Source organism: Taeniopygia guttata, chromosome 13, assembly GCF_048771995.1.
Source record: "Taeniopygia guttata chromosome 13, bTaeGut7.mat, whole genome shotgun sequence".
NCBI lineage: Eukaryota > Metazoa > Chordata > Aves > Passeriformes > Estrildidae > Taeniopygia > Taeniopygia guttata.
Genome location: NC_133038.1, coordinates 15,095,082 through 15,121,068, shown reverse-complemented (window position 1 = coordinate 15,121,068; position 25,987 = coordinate 15,095,082). Strand labels below are relative to the sequence as shown.

Here is a 25,987-nt window from a genome sequence, read left to right as displayed (position 1 = left end):
CCCCAGCCAGGGACAGGGACACCTTCCACTGTCCCAAGTTGCTCCAAGCCCCTTCCAGCCTGGCCTTGGACACTTCCAAGGATTTGGGAGCCACAGCTTCTCTGGGCACCCTGTGCCAGGTCCTTCCCACCTTCATGGGGGGAATTTCTCCCTGCAATGCCCCCACCAGTCCATGATGGTCTGTCTGCTGTCCTCCCATCCCTGGGAGAGCCCAGGTGGTGCAGGCAGCCTCTGTTAGAGGAATTTCAGCTTCTCTCTGAGCTGTTCTCCTCTACGTTTTAAAGCAACAGTCCTGTGATTCATAAAGCTGTAAAACATCCAGTAGGGTTTTTTTTGGTTTTTTTTTTCATCCCTTTCTAGAATCAATGACATTCCACTAATGGTCATTTGCATCTGCAAATTCTTCCCTGTAATCTGAAAGATTTTAGCCTTTAGCTTTGCCGTGATGTAAGGGGTCTATATATGGTTTCATGTACAGATTTCATAATAAACATTTAATGAAATGAGGTTTTTTTCTGCTAACCTAGATTGTTTGGTCTCCTGGGGTGTTTTTTTCAATCACTTTCCTTTGGTGATTGGAAGATGATGGATGCCACCCGGCTCTTTACCAGGGTTCTAGGGCAAGTAATTTGTGCTTAGTGCTCAGTGACTAGAACAAAGGATTAATATATTTTAAAGTTTTGGATGCTTGGGGTAATTTCTTTGTTGGCTGGGTCTGGATTGGCAGTCCACAAAATATGGGTGGGCAATTTTTCTCGCTGATTGTCAAGATAGAGATAAAGTTGTATTTTATGAATTGCTGTTTCCAAGGTCATCTGGAAATTGAGCAGTTCATAAAACATATCTTTGTTCAAAGATATATTTGATTATATAAAATATGATCCCAGAATCAATTGGGTACAAACAAGATGTTGCCTTTAGGGTTGAAAACACATTGTTAGAGGCATGAAGAGCAGAAATTGTCGCTGCTGTCTTTGTGTGGCTATTGTTTTTGGTCTTAATAGGAACAGAATGAATGACATTTTTCCACCAGACCACTTATGCTCAACTATACCTCCAGGACAACTTCCTGGCCAAAAATATTCAAAACAAACAAACACAATAGCAATTCTACTCCAATTACATTGTTTGCAAACCAGCTAGTATTCATAGAGTACTAGGTTTGGCAAATCCAAGCACTTCAGCCCCTGGATTTTAATATTAGATATTTGCATGTGCATGCCTTGGAGGTGTTGTGCTCTTCAGGTGAGTGTTTGTGCATGGGCACCTCCAGGATTGTGGCAAAAGCACAGCCCAGTTGTCTTAACAATTTGGGTATTGGGAAGCCATCCTTGCCCAGTGGCCAGATGCTCATTGATTTCAGTGGAGCTGAGATTTCAGCCTCAGGCTCTGCACCAGATCATACACCAATTTCAAAACTTTCACTGGAAAGAATAATAACTGGATTTTTAAGTGTGGGAATGATAGAGGAGGAGGAATTTATCAGTTGCTCTTAAATATAAGTGGAGCCAGAATTTGTAAGAGGAGGGTGGAATTTGTGGCTTTGTGGCACTTTTTTGTAGAATCACAGAATCATAAAGGTTGGGAAAGACCTCTAAGATCCCCTGGTTTGAGTTGCCAGAGGATCCTATAGACAGCAAACCTAAATCAACAAACCTGCTTGTAACTTTCCAGTCAATTTTCTTTGGTGATGCGAATGGTCATGAAAATAGAGATTGTTGTGGCTCTCAATTTAAATAGATTTTTAAAAAAATAATAGTACTGTAGATTGGTGTTGTAGTCGCTTCTTCTCTCTTGAGACAGAAGGCTACAGGAACTTAGTTAAAGGAAAAGCAACTTGTGTTAGGGAAGGTATGGGACAAGTAGGGAGGAAACCACATTTGTTCTGGCTTCAGCAAAGTGCTTTCCACACTTCATTCCAACCCCAAACACACAGATCTCAGACTTTTCAGCATCTTCACACTTCTAGTCATCTGTGTCCTTTCCATCAGTGTCTGTTCTGTGTGAATCAGCTGAGGGTGTCCTCAGCAGACCCTCCAGGACCCAGAGGAGTGGCTCCTGCATTGTCACACCTGCGTCTCCAGCTCCCAGAGTGGGACCTCTCCCAGGAGCACAGAGATGAGCCTCTGACTCCTGCTGCAAGGTCATCTCCCATGTCCTTGGGGAAATTTGGGTTATTAACCCTTGCTGTTCTCTGCAGTTACTGCACAGGAGGTGAGGTGTAAATGTCCCAGGTGAGCCACAGGGTTTCGTGCTGGCTCCTGCACTGGAGTCCCTGCCCTCTGAGGGTGGGGAGGCCCTGGCACAGGTTGTCCAGAGAAGCTGTGGCTGCCCCATCCCTGGAAATGTCCAAGGCCAGGTTGGAAGGGACTTGGAGCAGCCTGGGGTAGAGGAAGGTGTCCCTGCCCATGGCAGGGGGCGGAATGAGATGAGCTTTAAGGTCCCTCCCAACCCAAACCATTCACGGTTCCATGACTTCATGATCACTGCTCACGGAGAAACATGGCTGTTTGTTAATTAAAAGGTCAAACAGTGGTTACAGCAAAATGCTGCCCCTTGGAAATTTAAATTTGTCATTGTTGTTTACCTGTCACGTACCCCTGCTCAGCACACCAAGATCTGAGACAGTGGCTACAAAGACTGCCATGAGAATGTCTGACCACGCTTTGGCATAAACTGAAACATAAGTTGCCTGAAGTATAAATTATATTACAGATATTATATTATGTTTATTACTCTGGGTTTGGAGCCTGTAGTTACCCACTGGGGGTAGAGGCTGGCATGGGGCAATGTGTCAGTGTCACACCAAGGTTCTGTCCCGCAGGCTCTGGGCTGTGTGTGGTCTGTGGACGTTGTGTCCACCCATGCAGTAAAGCCAGGGTTGTTCTACAGCTTCACTCAAATCCAGCCCTGTTACCTCCAGGGGCGTTGGAGGGTCACAGACTCTGAGGAGTCCTTCTGACACTGCCACCAAGGAGCTGAGTCCCCTCAGAGCTCCGGCTGCACACGCCACAGCCTGCCTGGGTGCACAGCAGGGAATGCCTCTTGCCCTCTACATAAAAACCTGGAAAAAAGGAGAAAAAACACCCAGTTTGTTTTGAGTTTTTTCCAAGCAGATCCCATGTTTCCATTTCTTCTGGAAGGAGGGAGCTTTCCTCAGAGTAGGTCCCTTCTTTGACAGTTTGGCATTTGCAGCCAGTATTGAAACAAAGTCCAGGGGATCAGGAGCTGCTGCTGAGCTTCAGGTTTGTCTCCTTGTCAAATAAAGGCCAAATTAAGCCCCAGGCAAAGAAGCATCACCTCTGATTAAAACAGTGGAGCCTGTGGGAGTGCATCAGGCAAGAAATGAGATGTATCACAGTGGGGAGAGTGCTGACCCCCAAGACGTGTCTGGTGTCCCAGCCTGCATGGTGATGTGCCAGGAACACATATCCTTACTTTGCAGTAGAGATGACAGAAATGGGAAAAATTCCTTTCAGGTAGAAGTTGCCATCTTGGCAAATGTTTGTGATTGAATTTGGAGCAAGTTGAAGCTGCAAAACAGATCCGATGGAAAGATGAATTCTGTAATTTTCCATGTTAGAGAATGTTAAAATATTCCCATCTGAGACACCTCTCCAGAAGGGGCTTAGGGAACAGCAGCCTTTGAGACCTGACTTGGATGGGTTTCATGCCTGCAGATCTTGTTGTTCATTGAGGCCTGGAAGCCTCAAGGACTGTGCCTGGAGCATCCTTTGTGTGTCTGGGTTCCTCTGGGGAGAGCTGGGAGCTCAGACCCATGGAGGCACCGCTGGATCTGCAGCTTCTCCAGCCCAGCACAAGAGCCCAGTGGAAGCTTTGGCACCAATGTGGAAGGGCTGTCCTGAGACCAATGGCTTAGGCAGGCTGAGAAACACAGCTCCTTTCCAAGAGATCACCTGTGCACCTTCCTCCCCCCAACTCTGGCACAGAAGGGGTGTCCTGACCTAGGACATTGGGTGGGGGCCTTGTGTGGAAAGCCATGGCTTGGATACAGGCACATCAAGGATCACCTGGGAGTTTGTAGGTCTTAACTCTCCTTGCATCTCTTCCACTCCTATAAGAATGCATTTTCCAGCTTCCCTTTTCCATGCCCAAGGGAATTCAAGCCTTCTTCCTCAGCTGCTCAGAGAGACACAGAAGGATGCTGTGCTCCCAGGTCTCCAGATCCACCTACCTAAACACTTTGCCGGTGTATAGGTAGGTGGATCTGGAGACCTGGGAGGTCCAGATCCAGGTTCTCCCAGGTTGCCTCCAAAGGCTCACACTGCAGCCCTTGGAGGAGGCCAGGATGAGAAATCCCATCTGCTCATGAAATCTGCTCCAGAGCTCCCAGATGTGTCTGGGTGGAGCATCCCCACAGCTCGGGAAGCAGCGTCTGTGGCTGTTCCAGAGCTCATGGAGCACCTTTCCCAGGCTGCCTGCTCCTGCTTTTTGCTGCCGAGGGCTTGTTTATGTAGGATGCTCTGTGGGTGGGATGTGGTTTTGTCACCACTCCATTGTTGGACTCTGTTTGGGCACTCTGCCCAAGGATGATTAATGATGTTTTGAGTTGAGGCTCTGAGGTGCTTGCAGGCATACTGCAGGTACCAGAAGTAAAAGAGGTGTTGTTATCATCAAGGTACTTCAGTGTTATATCAAGTGTAATCAGAAGTGAATTAATTAAAGCAATGTGTACATGTAAGGCCTTTTATAATGGATGTTCAAACAACTCATATCATAGAGTTTAGAGCTCAGCATTTCAGACTTTTGTAACCCTCTCCTCTCTGTGAGAAGACAGAGGATGCCAGGGCTGCTATCAGAGGACAAACCTCTCCTGCAAAGGTCTTTTTGTCAAACACAGCTCTTAAAACAAGTTAGGAAGTTGTGTAAATTTGTTGATCCTGGCTCCAGCATATTTCAGGGTTAATTTTTATAGCTCACACAACTAGTGTAGGATGAGATCTAATGGTTGCTTGGGTTTCATCTGACCTTGGAGTGAGCAAAAATCAGTAGAAAAATTGTATTTATTGTTCAGCTCTACCAGGATTAAACTTTTGTTTTGCAGCACGACATACCCTTGACGTGGTTGTCACTTAGAAAAATTGCCTGGAAATACATCTGGCTCTTCTGTCCAACTGCTCAGGCTTTGTGAGGCTGGTGATACTTCACCCCACAGAGAGGAGACACAAATTTGGATGGAGGAGGGGTTGACAGAATTGCAGGGTGACCAGAGATACAGATCCTAAGCTGTAGCTGCAGTTTAACAAGCAGAGCTAAATCCTTCTTTTTTCAAGTTGAAAACCCTTGTTTTGGTGATCTTGGCAGCAGTGGGGGCCCGAGCTGGGGGTGTTGCCAGCCCAGCTGTGGAGGAGACCACAGCTGGCAGGGCTGTTCCATGGGAAGCAGAAGGTGAGGAACTGAAACTGCAGCTTCAGCTCAGCCTGCTCCAGGGTGATGGGTGACTTGGGTGACCCTAGACCTGTGTTTTGGCTCTGACAGAAGCTGTTCTGGCCCCACCTATGTGGAGGAGGCTGGGAAGCTGGGACTTGATGGAAACATAATGAATTAGACCTGGACCCTGCCTGGCACACATTTAAAGCCGTTTGCCCAGGATGGTGTGTTATTTTGATATGTGTGAAGCTAGTGATTTTGTTTTTCCAGCGTGCTGGAAAACGTATCAAACAAGGAGGAGATTAAAATGACCCCAAATCCTCAGAGCACTAAGAAATGGGGCACTCAAAATCAATCCTCTGATCTTTTTGAACTAAACTCATGGTTTTCTGAACTGCATCTCTGTGATTTGGAGAGGACAGAGATGGAGATGGGTAGAAAGCTGAAAGTGTACCTAAATGTAAAACTTTGACATACTCCAGTATCAGCACTCCATGTGCTGCTCTGGTCTCTCAAGCTACTTTAGTTTACTGCTGGGGAAGGTTGAAAGGTGATTCAGTCATAGTTTACAAGTACCTAAAAAGGGAAGAGGTTTCTTGTTGCTAGATGGGATTCAAATTTACCAGAGAAAGGCAGAGATCTCTTGGCTGGAAGCCAAAGTTAGGGAAGTTCAGACTATGAATAAGAACTGCAGTTTAAACTTTTTACGAATGAAAACCAGAGGAAAGTCTTTGTCTGGAATTAAGTAGAGTCATCAGCAGTGAATGGCTCTAAATGAAGATTTCTGTGTTTTTCTGAAAGCAGCAGGAATTATGAAGTGAGGCTTTCCAGCCCAGAGCAGCCCATCCCAGAGACCAAGGCCAGGCTTCCCTTTTGCCCAGAGCAAGGCTCTGGATGCTGTTTCCAGGCTTGGGGCTCTGCCTGCTCTTCCCACACTGCTGTCCAAGCACAAGCCCTGCTGCACTGCAGCAGAAAGGGCACGGATGTGCCAGGGAGCACAGCCCTGCCTCTTTGTGCACAGCCCTTTTCCCAGACACAGTCCAGAATATTTTGGGATTGGATTCCCCTTTCACTGCTCTGTCTGATTCAGCTGGAGGATTGTAGTCCATGGAGTCCATGAAGTGTGGCCTGGAGCTGAATGCACTGTCTCTTTCCCTCCTGTAGTGAGACACCAAAAACATGTAGACTGGGGTGGAAGGATGTTCTCCTCCCTTTTTCTGGGCAGGACTCTCTGCTGGAGGGGTGGGATGCTGTGTGTGTCAGCTCTTTGTTTTTTTGGACCTGCCTGCTTAGGAATGTCCTGTAATCTTCACTGGTGGCATGTGCAGAGTTTTTGGTGAGACATGATTTATGTTGGTGGGGAGATCATGGAAAGTTCCTTGCTTGTTCTTGGCCCTCTTCAACAGGCTTCAGGCTTCTGGGGTTTGCTCTTCTCTTGCCACCGTTTCGATGGAGAGGGGCAGGGCTGACACCCCTTCTCCCAGCAGCTTCCAGTTTATCTTGCACTCAGGGTGATGGTAGCACACAGAACTATGGAAAGGAGATGAGAAGAGAATATTCTTTCACCCCCTCAAGACTCAGTTGTTATATCAGTTTTAACACCAGTTCAACTTCTTTATATCCTACTACTGGTTCTCGCTCATATCAGAATTCTTCACACCTGTGGCTTCTCTGAAATGAGACAAGAGTTGTCCCTTCAGTGACTCGTATCTCAGTCCAAATTAACCCATCTTATGTCCACATGCTGCCTGCTTCATAATTCTGCAGACCTCCAGGCTGGAAATAAAATGAAACAGATGCAGCCATGTCAAGGTCAGGACCTTCCCTGTATTTAAGGTGTATGGATAATGTTGGCATGGGGCAGGGTGACCTCGGGGTACAATAGGAGCTACCTGACACACACATTCAGACAGAATAAATATTTGAGAGTCTATTTCTCTATTCCCCAAAATGACCCCTATAAAAGCAAGGTCCTGTTTACCTTCCTGGCTCTCCGTGCAGTGTTCTGAGAAGAGACCAGCTCTCTTCTCCCTTCACTGCCTTCCACCTCTTCTGGGCAACTTATTTCCAGGCAAGGAGACAAGGATCAGGGATAGGCCTTCACAAAACCCATGGCACCTTGGATTTTCACAGAATTCCTAAAATTTGGTGAAAGCTGAGATCATTTCTGGCCAGAATCCTCTGTTTGTGCCAAAGCACAGTGACCAGGGAAGCAGTGAGAGATGTCAGTGCCCAGCATGCAACGATTGCCTGCAGCCCACTCAATGGTTTTGTGCCTGTCCCTGTCCCATTAGAATCATGAAATGGTTTGGGCTTAAATAAACTTAAAACTCATCTCATTCCAACCCCCTGCCATGGGTAGGGACACCTTCCATATCCCGTGTTGCTCCAAGCCCTGTCCAGCCTGGCCTTGGACACTTCCAGGGATGGGGCAGCCGCAGTTTCTGTGGCCAGCAGCTGTGAGGTCTGATGTACCTGGGACCAGCCCTGCCACGTTACCCCCCCCAGCCTGGGGCTTGCCTTTCAGTCACTGTGAGCTTTGCTTGGCTAACTCCTGTTACCCTGAACTGTTCCATTTCTATCCATGTTGGGATCCTTTTGATTAAGGACAATTTAGCTTCTCATTCCCATCAGGAATATGAGAGTGCTGAGAGCTTCCTGCCACAGAAGCATATTCCTGACAATCGCTGTGCTTTTTATTATTTTTTGTAAGATCCCTTTTGGTGAGAACAGTCTTTAAATACTATCAACCTACACTAACTTAGCTTGGCATGAAGCACTAGAGGAGACATACAAAGGTCTGTAGAACAGTGACTGCTCTAATGAAACCCATCCAGTCCCTCCACCTTTGAGTGCTCTGCCATTTCGCAAGATCAGAATGCACAAAGCAATTAGAAGGTGGTCTGTGCATATTAGAGAGAGGAAATTCTCTATCTGTAGCACACCTCAGACAAGGAGAAGCCATTGTTACCAATATTCTTAAGGCAAAACCAGCAAGTTGCTGTTTCTTTTTTTACGGTTAGCACTGAGAAAGAAAAAGGGAGCTAGAAGAGTGCAGAGCTGTCAGTTGAAAGAAAAATTGCAAGCCTGCTAATCCTTTCTTGTCAGGCTTAATATAAAGCCTGGCAGAGATTGATAAGAAGTGTCTCCCCTCTGTCTGATGTTCCAGGTGCATGGTAAAAATCACCTCTCTGAAACACCCACGTGCAGGGCTCCAGGCTGGAAAGGCTGCTGGCCAGCCTGACACTGCTGGCATAAAACCATTTGAAATACCTATTCTTTCACTTTTCTTCTTGCAGCCTGAAGAATGGCTGTTCTCTTCACTCCTTACATGTGCAGGATTTTCTTGCAGCCCCTGTCAGTGGCTATTGCTCTGCTGATGTTGAGCTGAACAAGGTCTCTGCAGCAGATTTGGAGCATCTGGGGCACAGGGGCCTGCTCCCTGTGACCTGCCTCTGCTCCATCTGCACAAAAACATTCTGGCTGGGGCTGCTGGGGCTGTGGGACTGGCCGCACACCCATGGCAGCCACAGAGGTCATGTAGGTGTTGGCAATCTGCAGCAGCAATGGCCAGGAGCAGGGGGAAAATAGTCCCTGGAGAGCTTGAGGTCTGTGCACGGTGGGAGAGTCTGGAGAGGTCAGCAAAGCTCTGCAGGGACAGGAGACACAGGGTCCTGCCTGCTGTGGAACCATCAAATCTGGTCATGTGGAGCCTCCAGAGCCGGGGGCTCCCTCTGTTTTCTGTGTGGACATTTCTGACTCCACGCTCCATCCTCTGTGCTGTTTTCCCTGGGCAGCCCCTCCCCATCACCCCATGGCAGTGGGGGCAGCAGGAGCTCCCCAGGGGAGGGGGCTTGGGGGGCTCCTCTTGTGTGTGCACAGCTCTGAGAGGGGCAGGTTTCACAGTGTCCCCTTTCTCTTTCCCTAGCTGTTCCTCCCAAACTGAAGAAACTGAAAAGCCCAAACGTTCATGTGGGGGAGAAGATTTCCCTGAAATGTGAGGCGACTGCTGGAAACCCTCAGCCGTCCTACAAATGGTTTAAAGATGGGAAGGAGCTGAAGAAGAGCAAAGACATCCGGATCAAGTATGGGAATGGGAAGTAAGTATGACACAGGGCTGCTCTGCCTCTGCTCACGCAGGGTCTGGGTCTGGGGCCACCTGGCTGGAGGTGCTGCTGTGCTCCCCAAGTCTCTGCTGAGCAGCACTGAGGGCTCCCTCAGAGCCACAGGACCACGCTCAGCCCAGTTACCATGCCCAGGAGAGTGAGCAAGATCCCCAGTGTCCTCAGAGAGTCGTGGGGAGCGGAGCAGGGCACGCACAGGGAAGGTGTTGGGTTTGTAGATGGGCTGTCCTGGGGTCAGGGAGGCATTGGATACCTGAGATGGGCGTCCTGTGACATGGGGAGGCTTTTCCTGGTAGCTGTGGGCAGCTCAGGTTGCCTGGGGTGACTCCTGCTCTGTGGTTAGGGGTGGGATGCAGAACGTACCCAAACCCAGCTGTTGCCCCATCACTCAGCAGCAGGGCTGTGGGAGGAATTGGTTTGTTCCCTCCTGAATTTAGGTGGACACAGAAGCATTTAAGGCCACTGAAAAATCACAGAATGACAAATTAGGGCTGGAAGGGACCTCTGGAGATTATCCAGTTCAACCCCCCTGCCAAGGCAGGATCACCTGGAGCAGGTAATGTAGGAACATGTCCAGGTGGGGTTGGAATGTCTACAGAGAAGGAGACTCCACACCCTTCCTGGGTAGCTGTTGCAGTATTCTGCCACCCTCAGCATAAAGAAGTTCTCCCCCATGTTGGGATGGAATATTTCATGGTTTAGTTTATGGCCATCACTCCTTGTCCTGTCACTGGGCAGCTCTGAAAAGAGTCTGGCACCATCCTCTGACACCTCTTGGAGATATTTATGTACATTAATGAGATCCCCTCTCAGTCTTCTCTACACTGAGCAGGGCTGAGATGCAAAATGACCTCACAACACTGATCAGGGGTCATGGTCACATGCAGAGACCTCGTCCTGTGCAAATCCTTTCACCTGTCCACCCAGGGCAAGCTCCTCACATCTGCCCCAAAGTCCCCACCCAGCAAAGCTCTCAGGTGGTTCTCAGTGACTGTCAGCCTCAGCACCACCTCATTCAGGCAGGGCTAAAACACCTGCAGGAAGAGGCCCCAGTGACCAAGCTAAGGGGTTCTTACTGGGAATGGATTTAAATGAATCCATGTTGATATTTCTCAAGGCCCAGCATTTACATATGATGTATCATAAAATTATTCCATAATCATGGCTATGCTTGCATTCCTACATCCTGACCTAGCCAGCAAAAGACAGCTTGCAAGTGCCTGACCCCTTGGAAAATTTGATGCTAATTCTTTGCTAACATATGTTCTGGGTGTGTGAATAAAGCTCATTATGGACTTGTTAGAGTAGCAATTTTTAAAATTAGAAACCACTACCAATCAGAAAAAATCAGTGTTTGAATGGGGCGTTGCCAATTGCCTTAATTTAAATTCGGTCCTGTTGGGTTTGGTTTCAGAGTCACACCCAAGATAGTTGTCCTCCTTTGTAATAATTTTAGGACTTGTGGCTGTTTTGGGATGGGGCGGTGAGGTGGTCAGTGCATGCAGGGTATCTGGGTGCTGCCTGCTCAGGAAGGGCTGTGTGGGCTCGCAGGCAGCAGGGACAGGGCAGGGCTGTGCCTGCCCTGGTTTTGGTGGCCTTTGCCAGTCTCGTGGCCTTGGTTGTTTAGCAAGGGCTGCCAGGGCTGGGATGCCCTGGAGAAATGTCTGCAGCACGCTCTGCAGCCAGGTGTGGGAATCCTGCCTGCCCAGGGTGTTGGGGAGTGATTTCCCTCAGAGCTGGAGTGCATCCGGCCCCAGAGCAGACACCCAACACTTCCCTGCTGCCCTCCCAGTTATCCCAGCCCTTCCTCGCCTCCTGCCACCCTGTGTCCAGCAGGAAGCTGTGACAGGATGGCATCCCACCCCCAGCGATGGGGACACGCACTCCCTGGGCCAGGGACAGAAACAAATGGAAGGAAGTTGGTCCCCTTTCCTTAGGACACTGCTGTCTGGTCATAATTTTGCATTTACCAGTTTCCATGGCAACATGTCGGCTCTCCAGTGAGAGGCCAAAGATGTGTGGTGCTGGAGGGGCTTCCTGCTGGCAAAATAAGCCCCAGGATAAACATTTTAAGGACAGCAGAGCAGCTGCCTCCTCCAGTGTCTGAGACTCCCTCAGCAGCAAAGCCCAAAGCATCCCCAGAATTTTTTCCCATCTCAGCTTCTGCTCCCTGCTGCCATGAAAATGTGCCTGTCTTGTGCTGGGACCAGGCTGTGGAGACTGGACTCAAGCAGCTGTTGAGCAGCAACAAAAGGAAATGGTCTCAAGCTGTGCTAAGGAGGGTTTGGATATTAGGGAAAACATCATCACTGAAATGGTGGCCAGGCATTGGAACAGGCTACCCAGGGAAGTGGTAGAAGTGTTCAAAAACTGTGTAGATGTGTCACTCGGGGACACGGTTCATTGGTGGCCTTGGCAGTGCTGGGGGAATGGTTGGACTCGGTGATCTCAGAGGGCCTTTCCAACCCAAGTGATTCTGTTGTTCTGTGGGACAGTTGTGGGATAATTACCCCTCAGTGAGCATTTGCCCCTTGTTTAGCAGTGCAGGAACACTTCCCTGAGAGGATCTGGGTGGGTCTGTGCACACCCACTCTGGCATTCCCACCTCTGTCCCCTGCACCATGTTTGCCAGGCTGCAGAACTGAAAATTTCAAGGCAGAGTGTCCACTGGCACTGGACCTGCCTCCCTCTGGTCTTGACTGCATGGAACAACCACTAAAAACTGCTCAGAGCAGGCTGAGGGCTGAGAGAGCCCTCGTGACTTTGATGTCTTCATTATGCAGCTGTTGGGGCCAAGTTGAGTGGAGGGACATGTGATATGGGTGTAGAGCATTACTTGCAGCCTGTTGGGAGGGGACTCCAGGGGAGGATAAGCATCCCAAACTGTAAATCTCTGAAAGAACATCTTACTCTATAACGATTATTTTAAGAATAATGGGATTTATACATCTGGCTCCACTTAGAGATAACACTGGTCTCCAGATAATCCTCTGTGCTTCCCTTCAGTTCAGAGTGGGGATTTCAGAGGGACAGAAATGGAGCCCTGGGGAGGGACCTTCACAGGGAAAGAACACAAGGCAAAAATTTCTCAGGCTGTGCAGGACCTGGCCAGGTGCACAGGGTCATTTCTTCAGAAGTGTAATCCAAAGACCTAATAGAGTTTTCTGCTGGAGCCAGGCCAAAAGAGCCCTCCAGCAAACTGATGTCCACAGTGAGGCCCTGGCAGAGCTGGGCACAGCCGAAATCTGTCCCCAGCACTGAGATCTTTAGCAAGCAGAGGGTTAGGATGAGAGACAAGAACATGGTTGCCCTCTGTGATTAATTCCTGGCTTTCCTCCCTGTGTGTTTAAAAAGCCTTGAGGTTTCTAACTAGAAAGTATGACTGAAGCACTTTTTTTTTTTTTGGTGATTGGGTTTTTGTTTGATCTCTAGAATAGGGGATCTCTTTCAAAATAAGGGATGTATATGTTGTAAGGAGAAGAGGAGCACTTAACTGCATGTCAGCTCTTCAGCTTTTCCATCAATCATTTTCCTCTTCTTTTTAAACTTACCGGCAGAGCTTCTGGTGCCATCAGGCAGAGGAGTCAAGTTTTTTAATGGATATTTGCTGGAGGGAGGGGAACAATTCTGATTCCTCCTTTCTGAACTTCATGTTCCATCTGTAATTAGTGACAGGCTGGGGCAAGCCTGGCTTGCACGAAGGGGAAACCTCTTTAAGGTGGAAGAAATTATTGGCTGGAATTTTATCTCCATCTCCATTTAAATAAAACACAGTTGATGGGAAACCCAGAGAAATTACCCAGAAAGAATTGCCTGTGGTAGTGGAAATACAGCCTAGTGAATGGCTCTCCCCCCAGGCTGCTAAAGTGATGCCATTTTTGGCTGAGTGTGTCTGAGGTCTGATTGAGGCTCCCAAGAAGTTCAGGTTGGGTTTTAACTTTCTGACTATCCTGGCAAATGGTCAAGTGCCAGCTGTGGAGGAAGCCAAGGGAGTTTTTGCTTGTGGAGGTGTAGAGAACCTTCCCTTCCTGAACTCATGCTCAAAGCTCAGCCTGGGACATGCAGATGTTCAGCTGGAGCCCAGGAGCCTGGGAGTCCCCGAGCTGTGCCTGTCCTTACAGCCCTTTCCCTTTGTGTGCTCTTCTACCAAGGGACACTGCTGGGGTGATGAAGTAGGCGTATCATTGATTGGAGAGGGTTGGCAGTTCAGTTTGGGACAGGCTGACCATATGACATCCCTTGGGAGTACTGTCCTACTTTCAGTATCACCAGGAATCCCTATTGTTAGCCTGTAAGTGGAGCCAAGGGATACCCTCCTCTCCTGTTTCTGTACAGTAGTCCTTCAGGCAATGCCACTTGAGCAGATTCATTGCTGGGGTCTTCCTTGTAGGGCTCCCAATTGTAGATTATTCCCCACCCACAATGAATGGGGCTGTGGTCTTCCCTGTACAGCTCACTGCACTGGAATGAAGGCCAAAAAAAAAAAAAAAAAGCCAAAGCAGCAGGGGAACGAGAGTGCCAATAATGATAAATTATTTCCTAATTAAGCCTGGAGACAAGGAGGGGCAAAGAGGACTGTTGAAGCCTTGTGGGAGCCAGAGTGAACCCAAGCAGGCTATACCACCACTCTGGCAGGGGTCTTTGGGCTGACATTTTTAAACAAAGGAAAAAGCTCATTTGACAATGGATCTTGCAAGAGCAATTCCAGATGCCTTGAAGCGAAGACTCTTCTCAAGCACCGGTGTTGTTATAATCACCAGGGGAGCTGCTGCCTTGCTAACTCTCACATGTCATTATAAGTCTCCAATACTTGGGATTTGGTTTTAGCTGCTGAAGGCACTTTATTGGAGGGGGGTGTGAAGGAGAGCATCTCCTTTGTTTGTTTGCTTGTTTTAGAGGAGATGATGGACATCATCTTGGCCAATGCACCTGGGACTGAACCAGGGAATTTGAGAACTGAAAGGAGAAGCAGTTGGGTTTTGAGCTCAAACAATCCACAGACTTTGCAAGTTGGGGCTCCTGAGAGAGTCAGGGAGTGGACATTTAATCAAACTTGACTGCATTATAGTTGCTAATAAGTCTCGGTCAGTTGCTGGGCTGCTTCAGCTGATGGGCTCTGCAAACTTAGAGGTTGAAAGAGCTTTATGTGCCTGAAATTTGGTGTGGTTTTTCCAGCCATGCTGGATGCTTACAAAAACAAAATAAAAATCTCTCTCTACAGACCTTCGCCCACTCTGGTTGCAAAATGTCAGATTAGGTCGAGGCCCTCACTGAGACATGAGCTGAAATCCCACTCATCCCATTTAAGTTAAAATGTTTTACCTTCGGGGAGGAGGGCTGGGGTGAGGGCTGAGGCTGCTGGCAGTTCATCCAGCACACCACATCACAGACCTGCAGGCACAAATTTGCCACGGAGCAGACACTGCTGAGGATCTATGACATGTACCAGCTGCAGAAAAATGGCTTGGGGAGAAAAGAATGACACGAGGAGACCCAAAACTTTATCTAGATCTCCTGTACGTGCTCTGTACAACCCCAGTGGTGTTTCCCAGAGATTTTGAGCAATAGTTTCCTGCCCATGTGAAGGTGCTATCCCTTTCCCATTATTTCTGTTCCCCAAAATACTTTTTCCTGATATCAGTATTTGCAGCCTGGCTCTGCTCACCTCCATTTTTGGGCTCTGTCCAGGGCTGTCCCCATGACAGCTACTCTTGGTATGGCACCTCCCTCTGCTCTTTGATTCTTTACAACTAATGTCCTTTGCTTTAAAGGTCCTCTCAGGCTTTCCTCCCCACTTCTGGCAGTCCCTGAAGTTTTGGTCCTGCCTGTGATTTGCCCAGCACATCAACCTCCACCCAATATGTGATACACTTCCAAACTAGGACCTCTGTGCCTTCTCCCCAGCAGCACTGACCCTCTTTTCCCTCCCTGCCACAGAAGCAGCTCATGGTTTGGTTGCTGAGGTAGTGAGACCTGGGCACCCCAAAGGGCCTTGTCTCTGTATTAAGGTCACATACTCTTTGGGATAACGAGTAATCTGTTCCACATTTGGTGCTGGGAAGTCCCTGGGAAGTCTTGGGACTGCTTCTGTATGAGATCACAGGAAGCAGGGAAAGAACCTGCTGGGAGCTGGCTGCAGAGTACTGCTCCAGGACCTACATTTTCTCAAAGAAATTAAAATCCTGGCACTGGGATTGGAGGAAGCATTTATAGGATGGATCAATTGCCTTGAATTCCAGAATACAAAGGACCGTGCAGTGACATTGGGTCTGTGCATCAGGCAGAGCCCAAAACTCAGCTTTTACTCATTTATTGACGTCACACCCTGGCAGGTGCCACAGCCTGGCCTGGCACAGAGAGCAGCAGCATTGCACAGGGATTTGCCTCTCAACACAGCAGCCACAAAGTCCACTCCAGGCACTGGTGTGATTGTGTGTCACTGCCTGTGCTGCCCCACACCTCTTCCCATTTTCAGAACGCCCCTGGCTGCATTTGAGCCTGGAGGGGGTTGCACAAGTGACCCTGCTCTTTGGAGTGTACTTATCGATTTTGTCCCCTCTTGTTGACACTGTCCAACCCAGCAGTGACTCGCCCTCACTCTGAGACCAGTGTCAGTGTCAGCTCTGCAGAGTGAGGACTGGGTGAGTCTTCCTCTTAAAATCAGCCTGTCCCAAGCCTGGGCACAGAGAGACCACAGCACTGCTGAACACAGAAGGGGCAAATCTACTTTTCAGGTTAGAACAGCACTTTAATGTTGGGGAACAGGGGTAGGAGAGAGCAGGTAAAGTGGGTCAGGGGATGTCTGGTTCTGTCCTGGGCACTGCAAGGACATTCCCTGTCTCCCACCATCCCAGCAGGTCAAGCACAGGGCGGGTCAGGAGATGGTGTGAGGGGAGGAAGGGAGATAGAGAAGGGATGATGGCCAAGCTGAAAACTCCAAACCTTCCTGTCTTTACCCCTCTTATTTGATTGCTTTGCTTGAGGGCATTTCTGTCCCCTTTCCCATTTGTTCTTTCTGTAGCTGATGGTGAGCTGGCCAGATGATGCTCTGGAGCACAGAGCAGCCAGCATTGGACACTTGTTTTCCTGAAGCACTGCGAGCACAGCCGCCCTGCCCAGCTCTGCTGTGCTCTGCTGAGCACAGCTGGAGGGCAGGGAAGAGATCAGGGAGCCTGTGCAAGGGAGAGACTGCTCCTGGCTGCTCCTGCCCTGCCAGACAAAGCGGCTTTGCCATGGCCATCCCCACACTGCCTTTGCATTGCAATGATTCCCTCTGCCTGAATTAACTCACCGCGTGCTGGGGATGATGGACGTGTCCCCCCCGAGCCCCAGTGGGGCTGCCCAGTGTTTGATGGCTGCTGGACAGCACTTGTGGTTTGCAAGCTGGATATCCTGAATCTTCTTGCCAATCATTAACCTGCTCTTTCAGGGCAAATGCAGCTCGGTGAGAGTGCCAGGGCAGCACATAGGCACCAATTAAATCTCTGGCAGGATGCAGCAGCAATTGCTGGCACTCCTGCTCTTGTCAATACCAGTGTACTTCCTGCTGCTGGCTCTCCATGAGAACAGAGGGGAATGGAGTTAATGGGTGACCACAGCAGGGCATCCAGTGTGTCCTTTGCAAGAGTCATGTTTGGGAATTTCCTTTTCCTAGGGTTCCAGGTGTGTTTACTATGTGCAGTGCTCTTCATTGACAATTTTGGGGCTACATATAGGGTAGTCTCCAATTTCTGTTCATCACCTCATTCCTTGACTTTGTTACTTATGTGTTAGCTACCCTGTTTTTAGAAGACTAATAAACCACTATGACAGTAGTAATCTTGGAGCTATTCTTGTCCAGAACGATGCAGAAGTGGCTGGACTCACCCAGGGAACACGGAGTCCTCAGTGTAGGTGTCACGGGGGCAGCTGATGGCAGCTGCTCTCCTGATCCCATGCTCTGACATGAATGGCCTGGTGAGGAGATGACCTGGGGAGATGGCCCCATTTCCACTTGGCAGTAGGTAAGAGGGGAAGAATGATTCAAGCTTGACCAAAGTGCTGGTGGGAACATGAGTGCTGTCATGGGAAGTTCCTCCTTGGCTCGGATGCAGGGCCTGTTTCTTCTCCTCTCACTGTACTCAGGCCTCAGGGCCTGAGCTCACATTTAGATGTCTAAATTACAGCCGATGAGGACACCCTTCCCAGCCAGAATTTGCCAGGATCTTTGTGTAGGTCCTGGCCAAGGGCTGATCTCCTTGTTTCCCATTGTAGTCTGGAGATTGGCACTGAAGAGGGTGATTTACTCATCCCTCCAAACTGCCCTCTGGGGGACTCTTTTCTCTTGGCCAGAAAGGTATTTTGGGGGATCTTCTTTTGGCCAGGCTGAAGGTCTCCTTGTGAATCCTATCCCTCAGAGCTTGCAGACAGCATATTCCCCGTGGCTTATCCCTCCACTGGCACTACAGGAGATAATTAGTGCGTGGCTAAGTCATATGTGCTGAGGGTCAGGGAAGACAATGAGGCAGATTTTCCCCCGGAGTAAAGAGATGTCAACAGGGTTGCACTGCAGCGAAATGATGGGATCTGTCAGTGACCCTGGCCCTTTCACTGAGCAAACAGCCCGGGGCAGTGCCTTCCTCCAGAAGAATGGCATCGTCTGGCAGCCAGGCACCCTTGTGAACGCACATGTAGGGCTCTTCCAGGGCCTCTGTCCCCAGGAGCCTTCATCCCACGCTCCTGTGCCCAGTGTAACTCCTTGGAGGCCACTCTTTGGTGTCTCTGTGAAATCAGCCCTTCAGGAGAACACAGTACCTGCCCCCGGGGACAGCAGGGCAAAGAACACAACTTGGAAAAACTGATTTCCAAAGGAGTGTTGTGATATTTCAGGAGCACTTGGAGATAGTAGAATAGAACAAAACCAGAGTGGTCACCCTTGGCACACACAGATCAGGCAAGGACTTGTCCCTTTGACATGCTTCAGCTCAGTTCTTCCAGTGCACAGGCATTTTCCATGTTAATTAAAAGGCCCATGGTTAATGCTGTGAAGCAGGGTGTCTCTCTGGCTGTTTCAGTGCTTCTGGAATAGGGAAATTCTCTTTGCACTTATGTTCCACATGAAAGCTGATCCATATCTCCAACTCTCATCTCCTTTCCCCTGAGTCTGTCACCAGACATTATACAGCACAGTGTGGAGACCAAGAGGTGCCACACCATTGGCCTGGGCTATGAAAAGCAAGAAAAAGCTCTTGATTTTTCAAGGGGATCTTCCAGTCCAGGATAATTTCAACAAATTGTGATGGCAAAAATAAGCTCTTTTGACAGTACAAGTTTTGTGCATTAAAACAAAGTAATCCCCTTTGGTTTCACCTTGATGTTGCTATACTCCAAATGCCAACATCACTCTTTATTCTGCTCACATTCCTCTCCAGTTCCAGGTAAAAGACCAAATGTCTCTCACCATGTTGTTGGAGCTGAGTCTGTCAAGTGTGGCTCCTTTTGTGCCACTCCCTAACTCATATCTTTGGGACTTACACCCCCTTATCTGTACAAGATCACATACCTAGGTGATATAATGCAGTAGTGGATTTTTCCAGTTGCTCCACCTGGTGAAGTGTGCTGTGGATTGAGATTGCCATGCAGCCAATTATCATTAGAACATCTGTGCTCTGGCAGCTGAAGGCAGCATGTCCATTGATGCTCTCAGCTCTGCCCTGGCAGAGAGCCCCAGCGTGCTGATGTGCCAGGGTGGTGTTTTCTATGGACTCTGAGTTAGAGCCTTGCTCTTCCAAGCTGCTTTCAGCATGTGCTGCCTGCACTGCAGCCTGTCCGAGAGCTGGTTTGTAAAACAAATCGTGTATTCTGGCAGAGAGGGTTGAGACAGCTGGGAGAAAGTAATGGCTGGGCTGGGAGCAGTCTTGGAGTTGCATTCTGGAGCCATCTCGCTCTTTTGATGAGCATTTCCACACACTCCTCTATGGAGGGAGTGGGGAACGTGCTCCTGAACAAGGTGCTGCAGCCCAGCAGAGCCCAGGCCCCCATCAGGCACCCTTCATCCCTCCCAGCAAGGTGCAGGAACCAACAGGCACAGGCCAGCAACAGGCACTGGATGCCCTGAAATGTCCTTAAATACCTCTCTCAGGTAACTTGTGCGTTACCTGGCTCCCAAGGCAGCACAGCAGTGAGGGCCACGATGCCCAGGGCTGTCACAGGCTGTGCTGAGAGACTTGAGAACACTCAGAGAAGGGTGCTGCACTGGGAGTCAAGGCAGAATCACCCCTCTTGTTCAGGCTTCCATGTTGGAATGTGTTGGCCCAAGTCACCGCACAAATGGATTAGGGGAGACCTACAGTCAGAGGGATTCAAGAGGTCTTTGCATACTGTCAACATTCGTTTAAAAATTGCTCCACATGTGGCCCCAGCTCATGCAATTGAGCACTTGACCGCATCCTGTAAAACAGGGCAGCGCCTGTTTCCTGGGAGCTCTACCAAGTCATCTCCAAGTGCTTTTAATTTACTAATATAACTAGTGAGATGTTCCTGCTGTGTCCTTGCGCCGTGCCTCCCAGGAGAACAGCTTGTCAGGGTGTTAAAAAGATGCCAGTGTGCTTCTGTGAAGGGCTTCCTATGGACAATGATTTGCACAGCCCAAAGAAAAGTCCTTCTCGGATGACACGTGTAACATTGCAGCTATGTCCGAGGCTAATGATTATTTTCCACATAAATGGAATTATATTTGCCTTCAGCAACATCGGCCACTGGGACCTCTTTCTAAAGCTGGCAGCGCTTCCAAGTCTCTAAATAAAGTGACACAGACCTGAGGTAAAAGCTTGGGGTAGAATGCAAACAGAGATGTTCTCATGAGAAGAGCAGACAAGGTGGCTTTTGATAAGATGGCTAAAACGGAAGAAAATGTAGTAAAAACAGAGGGTCTCGCGGGAGTCCCACTGCGGTCTCATGAGTGGCACTCCGTGGGTGTTGAAGGCTCCTATAGATCCCTGTTAAACTGGGCAACAAAAGGTTTTGCCTGTTAGTCAGAGCCATCCCCGAGAATGAGTCACAGCCAGTGGGAAAGGCGATGCTCCTTCCCGCAGCGCCGCAGAGCTCTGCCGCAGAGCTCTCCTTCCCCATGGAGGAGCAGCAGGGCTGGGAGGTGGCACGGGCTGGGAGGTGGCACAGGCTGGGAGGTGGCACGGGCTGGGAGGTGGCACGGGCTGGGAGGTGGCACGGGCAGTTGTCACACACACCCTCTCCTGCTCTTTCGAGGCACATCTGGTTGGTAAGATGAGTGTGTGCAGCTCAGCCACACACGTCTGTAGTTCACTGGAGTGTGGATTTGGGGGACACGAGGTGCTTGCCCCTTTTTTTAGGTCGAGATTAAGCTGTCAGTGATATGTCCAGGGCAAAACCCAGGGACTGGATGTGCAGGCTGGCAAGGGGTGAGTCCCCATGGGTGCCGTGGGTGTTTGTGCTGAGTGTGTAGCACTGCTGAACGCAGATGGTGGAGCACTGGCTGCTCAGCATCCCCACTGAGGGAGGTGCAGAACAGGCATCTCCTCTCCACATCTCCGTCTGGCAGGCAGACCCCACTGTCCATCAGTAAATTGGCTTTTATCCAGTGTGGAGAGCCTGTGCTGGAGTGCTGGGACCCTGGGCCTCAACTCCTCACGAGACTTTCTGTGTGAGTGAGAGGAGGTGTCAGACCAAACCACACAACACGCTCAGAGCAGTGGGTTCAGAGGGAGATGTTCACTTAGGAGATCTTGGGAAGGGACTTGTCCAAATCCTATCCAGGCTTGAGTGCCTATTCAGCAAGCTCAGGCAGCCCATCCTGTCAAGCAGGGGTGACCCTCCAGGCAGCATCCCAGGGCCAGGAATGGTTGTCACTTCATGAGGTTGGTCAGCAATCAAGTAAGAAATGTCTGCTGTACTTTTCAACAGAAAGATTTCCAGACTGCAGTTCAACAAGGTGAAGCTTGAAGATGCTGGGGAGTACAGCTGCGAAGCGGAGAACGTTTTAGGGAAAGACACCGCAAAAGGCAGCCTGAATGTGAAAAGTGGTAAGTGAAGAAGCCAGCAAATGTCTTGAGCTGTCTGCCATTCCACAGAAAGGTTCTGCACATGGTCTGTCTTGAATTTTGTTTCATGCTTTCAGGATATCGAGTAAAACAATCTTGGGAGATAAGAAAAATGCAGCTTAGCATAAATGTTTATCTTTGTTATCTGTCACTGGCAATGTGGTTAATTTACATTTTAAATAAACTTACAGTCTATGTATTTTTTTAAGAAGGGGTAAGGAGGAAAGAAAGCTGGTGAGCTTGATGTTTTCATTTTTTAAAGAATTTCTGAGATGCAAAACTCACCAGAAGACAAGTAATTAGACCATAGCTTTGTGATGAGTGAAGTTGCTTCTGGTTTTCATCCTAGAGTGTGTGCTCCATCTCTTAGAGCTCAGCGGATGGAGTCTGAGGTTAGGTGGTTTTATTATTATCTTGGTCATAATAATTATATTGCTTAACACGATGGTTTGGATGCACCCTCCGGCTCAGAAAGTCCCTACAGTGGCTGCCAGAAGCTGGGAGGGCACAGCTAGGGAGGGGGTGACTATTTCCTAAGCTCTTCCTCCTGCCATTCACAACGGGCACTGTGGCAGCCTGGGCTGTGAGAGCTGCGCTCTGGCTCTGGGCTCTGCAGCCCTTGCTGGGATTCAGTTTTTTGTTCTCTCACCAGCCTTATCCCAGTGTGAGGGAAGGTAGCTTTCTCCTGCTGCTTTCTGGCAGTATTTTCTCTCTCAACCTCGGCGTGTTTGTCATCCTGAATCTTTTATTTTGTGAAGTTGCAGCATCACACAGCCTCCCCCTCGGTTATCCTGCCTGTTCAATCCCAGTGCTGGCAGGGTCAGGAGGAAGGCCACCCATACTCACACCTCCCTGCCTTCATTCTCTGTGTCTGTGAACTCAGCCCTGCTGCTCTGCTGGGTTTGTGTCCAGTTCTGATAGGAAAGGTGTCCTGAGTAAGAAATTGAGGCAGTGCTCTCATTTTTTTTTTCTTGGCTCACTCTCTGACTGTCCCACATAAACTACTCCTGTTTGATGGGAGCTGCATGTGCAACCTCCCTTCCCTTTGTGCAGCATCAAAGCCCTGTTTGCCTCCTCTGCTGCCCCTTCCCCAGCACCAGCACCCCTGTCACAAGAGGAGGAGCGTGGCTGAGCAGTGCCTGCTGCAGAGCTCTGACCTCCACACCAGGTAAATGCACACCTGGCCACTGCAGGGCAGGCAGCACATGCCAGGGGTCAGCTCCCCCTGCTCAGGAAGGACCCTCTCAGCAGGGAAGGGCTCACACCTGAGCTGCCCTGAAATGTGCTAAGACCTGAAAACCCACGAAAAACACACAGAGATCGTGCTGTGAATCTGCTGGATTCCCTGCCTGGATGAACCCAGGCTCTCAGCTGCCCTGCCACTCTGCCCTTGGCTCCCTGCTCAGCTGCAGGCACACCTTGCTGCTGTTTGCAGCACCTGCCAGGACAGCAGGGCCAGCTGAGCCCCCTGCCAGGGCAGCCCAGGTGATGCTGATCCCTGGAGGCTTTTGTGCCCATGTCACCCCTTTGCACTCTGTTTCCCACTTTCCCCTGGAGCTACCCAGAGCTAAGCAACCTTCCCAGAATGTAGGCAGGTGCTGGCCCAGAGTATTCCTCTCCCCTTACTGCTGGGTCTTCCTGGGGCCTTGCAAGCTTTCCTCACTTCTGCAAGTTCCCTTCTTCTGTGATACCTTTCAGTAGAAAACTCCTCAGGGCATCTGAATCCACACATGTGCTGTTCCCTGTTTCTTCTTCCCCAGGATCCTTAGCACTGATCCTCTTGTGGCTTTCATTGCAAAGTGCTCTTTGCTCTATTCCAATTCCACTTTTCAGTTTCAGAAAAGCAGCTTTTCAGCCATACAGATCTGGTTGCAAGTCACCAAAACCACCACATCTTTAGGGAGAGTGGTTGCAGGGCAGAGACCCCTTGGCACTTAGAAAATGCCCCTCAGCCAAACCCTCACCTTATCCCTCCTCTACAATTCCAGCATTTCCACAAAACTCCCAGCTCAGAAATAAATGCTTTTGCATTGAGAAACTTTGTGAGGGTGTTAATTTCTGAGGAAATGCTTCTGGACTTAGTCAAAATGTACTGCAATATATTGTAGATTTTATGACTTTGAAGTGAATTAGATGCTTTCTTAGAAAAATGTACTGTTTCTGAGTTCTCAGGATTAAATAGTCTATAATGTTAATATCACATGTCCATGAGGGCACAGCTGAGGTGTGACTGTTTCAGATTCTTTTTATTCCTCAAAAAATTTCTAGGCATCTCCTCAACTATCCTGCCCCTTATCAAACACTGCAGAAAAAATCAAGTTGTACAAAAAATTCTTTCTGCTTCTAGCTCTTTGTGGTGGTCCCAGCCCTGTCTCTGGCAGGCACTGCACCCCCAGCCCAGGCTCCTGGGGCTTTCTCCTTTGTGCACCCAGAGGGTGTGAGGGACTTCTCCAAAAGTGCTGTCAGCTAGGTTGAGTAGAGCTGGTGTCTGTGGGCATTGGTGTTCCCAGGATCCTGGTTAAAAAAGGGGAAATTACTCCCCTTGCTTGTCTCCCCTAATACCTGGGATGCTGTCCTTCATCTGTTTCCTGTTCCTCCAGCTCTTGTATGAGCATTTATTTGTGCTGCAGAACTTCACGTGACCGTGGGATGGAGGCTTTTCAGAAATCCCACCTTTTCTTAAACTCCACATTTTCCCCACTGCCATGTCCTGCCATCCCATCTTTGCACTCTTGTGGCCATCAGGGCTAAGAAAACCTCCCACGTTTTCGCTCATCTCCTGCCAGGTGAGCCCTGAGCCATCTCTGCCTCTTTATGGTGACACGAGGCCCTTCACAGTGAGGGGACACTGTGCCCTGTGCCATCCCCTGCAGGGACACTCCTTGTCCTGCCTCTGTCACCCCAATCCCCTGCCCTAAACCAGCTCCCAGCCTGTGCCCCACAGCAGCACCTGCCCCTCTGCTCCTCCCCACAGTAGCTAAGCCCACCCTCCTCTGCTCAAAAGAGATATTTTGTTCACTACTTTCTTACCTTAATTTCCCCAGGAACAACGAAAGCACCACAAGTCTTACCAGCCTCAGAAACTAAAATAGTTGTTATGGAAGAAGAGTGTAAGTACCTCTCCCCCACTCCCCCCATACAGCTGCTTTCCCCTAATTTATTTGTTATTATGAGACATTTTGCATAAATGCTTTATTGCCTCCTGGAATCTACTTTAATCACTCCTTCTGTTTGATTTTCCCCAAAGCCACTGGTCTTCCTTTCCCTGGATCTTTAAAAAATTCTGATTTATATTGCTAGTGCCTATCTTGGAGAGGGAGAATTTGATAACTATTTCAATGGTAGCTTGAAGAACATGCTACTTAAAATTGCAACTGAAGTTTAAGCATTCCCAGGTCTTTCAGTACATGGAGTTATTGATACTTGCAAGATGTGCTTATTATGACCTTTGATTTAACATGGTTTTATTTTATTACTTTGTTTTTTTGTTTAGGTTTGGGGGTTTTTTTGAGGATAGTTGATAAAACCAAAACAGGCTGTAGGAAGTACAAGAAAAAAAAATATATATATCAGTCTTCTAAGCATAGGTAACAAGAAAATTGCAGAAAATCCATCCATGCCCTGCCATCCCATTTTTTCTGAGTCTCCAGAAAGCAAGAACTTATTTCCCCAAATGCTTAATTTGATTTAATGTGGTTGGAATGCTTTTTAGCATTCCCTCCTATTCAGTTGTCCCAAAAACAGTAGAAAATGGGCACAGAACAATAAAAATCAAGGAGGGGATACAAGTGTAGATTAGAATCCTGGTGCCTGGATGTTGGCTCAGCAATTTCTGGTGAAGGGTGTTATGTCTGTGTCAGGGGGTCTCTCCCCAGTGGGAGCCCACCAGGATCCTGGCAAAAGCCCTGGGAAGGCAGGACCAGGCAGGGATTTATTTTTTTTTTGTGTGTGTGTTTCCAAGCCAGCTGCAGATGCCCAGAACTGAGAGCACAGCTGGCTGTGCCTCACTGTTGGCAGTCCTGCTCTGCAGATTTTATGGGGATCTTTCCTCCTTTGAAAGCTCAGTCTTTGATGAATTTAAAGGAAATCTGATTGCAGCCACAGCAGGCACTGGCCAGGTATTCTTTAAAAGCTTTTCTGATTAGAAAACTGCACTTAAAATGTGCTCCTGTGTCGTGCTTAGCTTTGCACTGCACTAGAGATACCAAGCTGAGATACAGCATCATTAATGCCATGGCCACACCATCCTTCTCCAGGATTTTCCCTTTGTTTTCACCAGAAGAGATCCATACTATTTATTTGCATCATATTAGATTAATGCTATTTTCCTCAAAGCCAAATCTCAGAAAGGAAACACAGAAATTTCCCCTTTTGGAAAACTTCTTTCTTCTGTGGGTGCATCATCACTTTTGGTTT

The 25,987-nt window shown here is 48.9% G+C and overlaps 1 protein-coding gene across 1 annotated transcript in view; it reads left to right on the top strand.

The window, feature by feature from the left end:
* Positions 1-25,987, top strand: part of NRG2 (neuregulin 2) — a 155,997-nt gene that overhangs the window by 89,219 nt on the left and 40,791 nt on the right. Inside the window, exons 3-4 of the mRNA XM_030284208.4 lie at positions 9,320-9,491; positions 21,435-21,553. Of these exons, the coding sequence (XP_030140068.2) occupies positions 9,320-9,491; positions 21,435-21,553 (291 nt within the window). The remainder of the gene's footprint in view (positions 1-9,319; positions 9,492-21,434; positions 21,554-25,987) is intronic.